Source organism: Corvus brachyrhynchos, unplaced genomic scaffold (assembly GCF_000691975.1).
Source record: "Corvus brachyrhynchos isolate BGI_N302 unplaced genomic scaffold, ASM69197v1 scaffold17, whole genome shotgun sequence".
Classification (NCBI taxonomy): domain Eukaryota; kingdom Metazoa; phylum Chordata; class Aves; order Passeriformes; family Corvidae; genus Corvus; species Corvus brachyrhynchos.
The window spans coordinates 13,056,911-13,065,318 of NW_008240046.1; the positions used below are offsets into that span (position 1 = coordinate 13,056,911).

General features: G+C 38.4%; 1 protein-coding gene across 3 annotated transcripts in view; it reads left to right on the forward strand.

The window, feature by feature from the left end:
- Positions 1-3,120, forward strand: part of RWDD4 (RWD domain containing 4) — a 35,774-nt gene extending 32,654 nt beyond the window's left edge. For 2 of the 3 annotated variants that reach the window (XR_001865280.1, XM_017744563.1), the window contains one exon: positions 2,864-3,120. Coding sequence is in view for 2 of the 3 variants with exons in the window: in XM_017744563.1 (XP_017600052.1) it covers positions 2,864-2,887 (24 nt within the window). In the remaining variant the exon portion in view is untranslated. Of the gene's footprint in view, positions 1-1,576; positions 1,674-2,863 lie in introns of all 3 variants that reach the window. The other variant, XM_017744562.1, reaches the window with a different exon arrangement.
- Positions 3,121-8,408: the final 5,288 nt, after the last annotated feature.

Here is an 8,408-nt window from a genome sequence, read left to right on the forward strand (position 1 = left end):
CAGGAATGTTGGGCTCTCATTGATAAGGAGTTGCATGATTTTCTTGAAATTAGGCTTTGCTTTGTATCATCTTTGGTAAGCACTGCTCTCTTTACATGGCACTCTGGTTTTAGGTATGACTATTTCTGAATGACCCCCTCTTTTCCCAGCTGAAGTAGATGATGATCATTCCACTCTGGACTAAAAATCTAATCACAGTGACACAAAGAACACAGGGAGACCCTGGACAGAAGAACGTACAAGCATCAAACAAAATAAAGGGATCTAGTGAAGTTTAGTGATAAATGCAGCCAGCCATCCCCAGCTATCCAGTGGGATTCCAGTAGAAGGTGACATGATTCCAGTGTCTATATCCATATCAAAATAAGACTTAGAAGAAATTTAGTATTTTTAAGGCATGAACAGTAGTAATGAGAGACAACCGAGAGAAGTAATGCATGCCATTTATTTAGAGCCATTGGAAAACCAGTCAATCATCTCATGATCTTGCCAAACCTAACAGCTCACATGGTGATCTCTAATGGGTCTTATTTAAGGTTTAAACAGAGAACTGCTTGAAATATTACACTGAAATAAAACTATGACAAAACTATTTTAATGGAGTTGTTTATATCAGCACCACTTTCAACTGAAACTTGTAACATTCCATTATTCAAAAGCATGGCAGAAATAGCAATACCACAGTTACTGCTCCAGATACTTCCCATGGACTGACCCAGATACCTAATGGATTCCGTCAGCCATGTTTTAGAGCTTTAAGTAAGATGACTTCAATTAGGATACCTTAGTTAGTTTTTTTGGTTGATGCAACCAAGCCTTCAGTAGAAACTTGGCTGTTTTGCTGAAAACACATGCAGTATCTTACAGGAATGAACTTACTCTCCATTACTCAGTATTTGCATGCCTGGCTTTAGTTCAGGAGCTTGCAGCCAGTGTCTTCCCTCATTTTTGCTATTCAAGGCAAAAAAACCACTTTCAACATCATTATACATTCATGGCTTTTAAGTTTTTTTAAATAGAGCCAGTCTTTGAACAGAGACAGAACCTTCTATGTGCAGATTCCATATTTTGCTAAGGCCATGATTTAAAATTTCACCTCAATCTTACCTGTTACAGGCTATTGAATAGGAGATAAAGCACCTGCTGAAGAGCATGCCTGCACACCACCTTTGGAGAAATAGGCAGAGTGAAAAGGCACAAGCTCTTAGAAAATAGTATCAGTTTACGTAAGTGGGAAAATAAAAGGTGTTTGAAAGCACAGTCAGCCTAAGGAACTTAGCTTCAGCTATAAAGAATTGAATGGAAAAATGTAATTTTTATATTCATCAGGTAATTCCATTTAAAATCTGTGCCTCATTTAGTAAAAAGGAAAACTAGAATTATATTCTGGGCACATTTTATATACCTTTATATGCAGATTTACTTTGGTTGTAAAGCTCAAGGAGGCGCCTTACCAAGTGGCAAGCATACTAACATGACCTTAACTCACTAACAACTTTTTCCTACTGAGTTTTTTGAATAAACTTCTGTCTCAAAGCTGTGTTCCAAAAATACCAGATTTTTTTTTTTTTTTTTCAATCCTTCATCCAGCAACAGAATTGATGCAGGAATGTTTCTGGGTACTGTCAGGACATTCCTCTTCTGAGGAATCTGCAAGAATAGAATTATTACGAGTGAGTTTTAAATTTCTTTTCCATTAATTTAATTCTCAGAAGTTTCAACAGCCTTTTACAGTTGGTGGTTACTGAAGCTGCTGTTCAGCTACTCTGGTGCACTTCACAAAGCCAAGCCTTTGAAATCTGTGGATGCTTTCTTCTCTGCTATTGCACCTCATGCCATCAAGTACAGATGACAAATCACTAATACAAGACAGAGGATTGTAAGCAAAAAACCTTTTATTAAATATGAGACTTATGTCTGACCTGCTTCCCCCCAACCAATTTTGTCTCTGTGGCAACAGCCACAAGCATGTGACAAAACATCTGGGATTTTTCTAAAGTTTACATACTTAAAATGTCACTTTTCAAGAAAGCATCATCTTTTATCCTTAAGCAGATTTCAAAAGTGCAGAGCATGTTTACAGGAAGACAAGTCTTGTGGCTGTAAAGCTTCATCAGCTAATGCATTAAGGACCCTCCCCACAGCGAGCAGGGCCAAAAGTTGCACAGTGTAAGAGTGAACACATTCTCTGTTAACTTACCTGGTCTGGCAGAGCTTTGGGAAGGGGGAAGTAGATCTTCTGAAGTCGACTCTAGAATAGCTCTGGTCTGATAATCACTAATTCTATTGCATGTTCTTTACATAAAATCATCCAGAAGTACCTTTACAGATTACTACAAATATTTTAATTGTGTAAGAGGGAAAAGACTCAAAATTATTCTTACCTTCTATTGCTACAAAAAATGTAATCATAATGTAGATGAATTTGCCGTGCTGGTGCATACTATCATTAGACTGCAGGTTACCGCACTGAAAATTATAGCCAAAGTATGTATTTTTATTTAGAAAAATCTTCATTGTCTGCTTCCATATGACTTCATCTATTATTCAACATTTCCAAGTTTTATGAAATTAATACAAATACTCCTTCACCAATGCAGAAATTCTGATGATCTGATACTCAGAAATACAAAATCCTTTACCATATTTTAAAGCCCTCCCAATGTACAACAATGTAGTTGTGACATTATCTCCTGTGTCCCAGCTCTACTGGTTAACTTAAACAACTCACTGTGTTCAACTGACAATTGTTTGTTATCTCAATATTACACCCTTGGGGAAAAAAACCCATATTTAGTTTTTTCTTACAGACTTTACTACCTATCTATCTGTATTTGAGTATGTTCTTGTTATTTGTTCACAGGATAAAAGCTTGGGATCCATTTGAACATCAGCATACCATTTATCCAGTTTATGAAGAAGTGCATTATACTGTGATCATCACACTCCAGCTGCTGGACGAAAAGGCAAAAGCAATCCTACTTGCAGGCATATAAAACTGATTGTAATGGCACTGCTTCTTTCTCATCTTTCTCCAGTAATAGATGGCATGTTAGCGTTAAACATTTTCAGCACAAAATTTCTAAATAGGCAATAATGTAGGAATGCAGTGGGCTGCAACTCTGGTACATTTTTGAATGGAAGCAGTACATATCTAGTACATTATCTAATTTTGATATTATCTTCATTTTATTTGCAAAATGATGGGTGTTTTTTTCCTTTTAAATAGAATATTGAGGACTTGAACTTTGCTATTTGATGAGGTCAAAAAGAGCCTTGGAATAATCCTGTCTGCCCAGCAGCAGCTGACAGGCTAGGGAGTATGCAAACCACCCCCTCTGCCCTGCTTTTTCCCTGCACTGCAGGACAGGATTGAGGATCCTGGTTACCAGTCCCTCCCTGTGTCAGCCACCAGGCTATCCAGGCTATTTTAATGGATCTAATAAAGCATTCCTCAGACAATTAAAGGCATTCTTCAGGGCCTGAAAAACACATAGTCCAAAGAGGATAGGGTCAAAAGTAGTCAAAGAACAAGAAAATGGAACTAAGTAAATAGCAGTACCAGATAGTCTTCATGCAAATAGAAATTTGAGGGCTTGCATTGTTGTTGTTTACCACAGGTTCTGTTTACTCTAGACTTTTAATGTCCATTTATATTCATTCCCACTACTGATAACCTATGCATTGTCAACCTCAAACAACAAGAAAGCAGTATCTCCATACAAGTCTGAGACTCTGCTTCTGTAGCACAACTGGAACACCTGTGGGCAAATGAATTCACAACCTCCATCTATTTCCCTCCCCTCTCCATTAAAAACAAACAAACAAACAAGAAAAAACCAACCAAAACATGCACACAAAACCCCCAAACTGAAAACAGAACATACAAAAAAACCCAAACAAAAACCCAAGAGCAACCAAGCAAACAAAAAGCCCCCAAAACCTGAAAAACCCCAACCCAGTACTGTTCCTCCACTGCCAGAAAATGCAGCTATTTTGATAACCTCACATTGTCCCTATCTGGGCTGTTGTCTCCCAGTTGAACCTTGCTGTATTCCTTACTGGAAGGTTACAGTCACAAGTAAATTGCAGTCTTTCCCCCAGAAGTATGAAACAAGTTTACACACCAAAAGCTTGTCAGATTTTTAAATTCATACTGCATATGCATGCAATTTACCTCCCACAAATATCTCTGCCTCACTGATACCATAAAGGGACAAAATGAAGTTTGGGGTGGCATCTACAAGCCTTCCATTTCCTAGCCTGACTGGTGACCTAAATAAAACTTTTCAGTATTAGGTTTTTCCAAGATGTAATTTATACTATGGCTGTCAGGAGTTAAGATAGTAGTTGCCATGGAGCTTTAATCTTTTTTTAGGCTTTAGTCAAAGGAAGCTGGAAATCAGTATGCTGGGTAGAACCCTGCTCAATAGAATTTTATTCAAATTGGGACAGGATTTAATCCTAATTTTTCTGCTGAACTTTAGAATCAAAGGTTCTAGAATTCATTCTATTTCTGCTCTTTCTCAGGAGATGAAAGTTTCCTTTCCAGATTCTTAAATCACACTACATTCAACCCAAAAAGTACCCAAGTTGGTTCCCCTCTATTCCTTCAACTATAAACTATAACTTTCTTCTAATCTTAATGTGCACAGCTAATCACTGCAGTGAAATTCATTCACCAGTTTTTCCATTTTCAGGGGAGGCATTCTGTAAGTATACAAAAGCAAAGCTTTAGGGAGGATTTTATTTTTCTACGCACCCACTAAGCACTAATCTCTACACTGGAAAACATGCCTTTGAAACAGAAATTACAGTATGAATCTGTGTCTATGCTACTTGTAACTTCCTTGATGTATATTTAAGAAAAAAACCCAGAAGCATACAATGCATGAAATGCATCTCTGAGAAGTACAAAATTGGCCATGCTATAGACAGTAATGCTCTGCTAGAACACAGCTGCAGCAGAACAGAAATGCAGTTCAGCCTAATACTTGCAGTTAAAACGTTACTGGCTGACTTAAAACTGAACTTGCCTTATACCAGGTAAACAAAAAGAATGCAGACATAGGAGGAAAAATGCAGAATTTGTCAAAATAAGCTTTTAGAACTGTTACCTACCCCAATCAAAAAATTAGAAAGTATTCAGATGTAATCTAATCCTGACCTTGAGATTTGGGTTCAAAAGAAAATGACAGCTTTGCTTAATGAAAAATTTCCCAATTGTCACTAAACACAACTGTTTACTGGCCAGCTGTAGTGGAGGTGCATAATCCTCAAGCTGTTCTAAAGACTGCAGAGTAATCAGAAAATTGTCACAGGAGAGAATTTCAAACTCCTTTCAACTCTTTCATGACATGTATTATAAAAGAGGCATGATAATAGTAAAAAAAAAAAAAAGACATCCTTCCCCTTCTAGGATATGTAGGTGTGGGACTTGAACACTTGCACATTAACATCTGTTTCTACCACTAACAGCAAAATGTCTTACCTAACTAGTATTGGACAGAAAAAGTTGTGGGTTTGAGTGAAAGCCCTGCTCATCAACTTCAGAGGATCAAATGCAAAGACCTGTGGTATATTTTTCAGTCTGAGGTACCAGTATCAAAGATTTGCAGAGCTACTGGAGATGAGACCTCTTAATAAAAGAAATATATATGCAGATAAGAGGGAGAAAGAACTCCCAAGCCCTTAACCTGCTGGTGTGGCCAAACAGCTCAGGTTAAGTATGAATTCAGACAAATTGTAGCCGTTTCCTTAAAGCTGAAGTTAGAGACTTTTAAATGAAGAGTCTTCAAAGTTAGGAAATGCCATCTTCTTTATAAAGGCCCACCTCAGCTCTAAAGGGATATCCAAAACAAAATCCTTAGATAAAATCAGGGAAGAAAGGGGCATCCCTTACATCCATTCTGTACCAGTTTCAAGACCTGTCAGTATCACATTACCATTTCTGGATGTGTAGATTAGTTAAAGTTTGGCAGGGAAATACAGTTAAAACTGGTTTAAATACAGAAGTATTATCATTGTGCTGCAGATATCAAGATGGCCTTACAATATAGATGGCAAGTATTAAATTATTTACTTTGCTTTCAAAACAGTATGCTTTCTATTATGTGTATTTGTGTTTAGCTTTAAAGCTTGGTTTGATTAAATTATTTCATCAAAATTAATAAAACCAGCCACAGGACAGTGATCAAGAAACATTCTTGCTCCAATATTTTAAATAGCTTATGGGGACCTTTTGCTGCTGATGAACTCGCATTACTTCAAAACTGAAAGGCAAAAAGGAAGAACTTAGAAGTGCACCATTTTTCAAAAGCTACGATGTAACTAGGCTGAATTAGAATGCAGCATCTCAAAAGAGAAAGCAGTTAATTGTGTAGTCACATAGACTTCCATCAAATTCCGAAGTGTGTGTTGCCCAGATTTTTTTTTTGCAAGAAGATAAGACTTACTTCATGACACTCAATACATATCTTGAAGGTGAACTGATTAAACAGTATTTATTTTTTCATTCTGATTTCACTAGTGAGGTTCATCCCTGAAAGAAAAGTAACTCAACATTAAGAAGCTATATAAGAATTCTCTACTTACCCTTCTGATTTCATACATAAGATTGCATCTTATGTGCAACTTCAGCAATAACCATTGATCTTCTATGGGAACGGACAGAAACTCACAAAATTTAGGTTTGGTTAAAAAAAGTGGTGAAAGGCTAAATACCAGATAACATCAGATCTTTTCTCACGTATATCTTAACAACAAATTAGCTAGAGCATTTAAAAGAAATAATTGTAGAAGCACCCAGTATATTTGAGGCATGCTGCTAATCTGCAATATAAACTGAACTATTTCTGGTTTTGAGCAATTTCATGTATTAAGCCAAGCAAGTGCCATTTCTCTGATACTCTCTTCACTGGAAGCCTTGAGAATTCCTATTCACTACTAGAAGGGCCATTAGCATGAAAGAAAGCATCCCTGCATTACAGATATTTATCTGGACCACTTTCAAAATCTAAAATTTCCTTTCTGTAACACCCCAACATACACGTCCTACTTCAGCAATTATTTCAGATGAACAATTATATAAGGCTCCCAGCTTTCCTATCTGCATTGAAAAGAAGTATTCTTGATTTATCCAGTACAAATTCAAGCAATAGTCTTCCACATAAATCATTATAAATTAATAAAACATTAATAGCTACAATTTCACTTGTACTTTGTTCTGCAACTTCAGTGCTTACTTAAGCAATGCTTGTTTTTCAATACTAGGGAGCATGTCCATTTTAGGTAAACATTAGATGTTCATATAATACTCAGCCCAAGGCTTCCAATCATTCTTCCCAAGAAGGAAATCTGAGAATCTTTAAGCCATAACAAATAAAAAAAGGAGTAAAATGTTCAGAAGACAACTTACTGCCACTTATCTCCAATAGCTGGTCTGATCATGCTCCATCAAAAGCCATGATCCAGCCCCTCAAGACTATTTTTGCAACCTGAGATCAGCCAGTAGGCCTAGAAAGCAAGGTAGGGATAAGGTTTACCCTCTCTCCTACCCTACTGATGGTCACAGCCCTTACAGGAGTTTCCTGCAGGAGCCGTTTACTTACTGTGGTACAGGTCTCCCCAGTGGGGCACTACTCCACTTCATAAACCTACAATTTCAGAGCAAAAATTCAACCCCCTGCCTTTACACTCTCCTAGCACACGTTAGCCACTTGCAAATGCTCAACCCTGCTAAGGAATCAGATCCTACCTGAGGAAACAGGCTTGGCATGTTACTTACCTTGTAATACCGAGCATCCTGAGCATTGATTTGTGCCATCTGTCTGACAGCACCGAGGCTTTGTGCCCCGCACGGCACATTCCACCCTCCAGCCCCAGCCGGCACGGCCCTCTAGTGGAGATGCAGGAAGGAGTTCTGATGCATTCGTCCGTCTCAGCTTGTTGTTGCCCATCTGCCTGCCTTCTGGGCTGCTCTCAGCACAACTGCTTTCCAACCAGGCTTGGACAGAGGTGGTGTCACTTCTCCCTTTGTACTGTCAAGGAAAACCTTAGCAGCAAGGGACAGAGACCTACAGGGATTTCTGAGCACTTGCAGCCCACCTACAGGTAAGCCCCACACCCAGCCCCGCAGAGCTGCTGCCTGCCTTGCCACAACTCCAGTCTCAAGAGCACTGTTGAGCAGGAACCCCAAGAGTGAGCTTTGGTACTCCACTCACTTCTCCATTAGCATCTCCCATTGCAAAGGAGCAGCAACAGCTGTTTTCATCTTTTTTTCACCTCCTTTAAGGCATAGGGGTGAGGAAGCTCACTTTTAACTACCACCCAAGTAGTGTTTAGATACTACCAGCATACTTCAGGACAACACGCTTACATAGCCTGTCAGAAACCTGCTGGGATTTGTC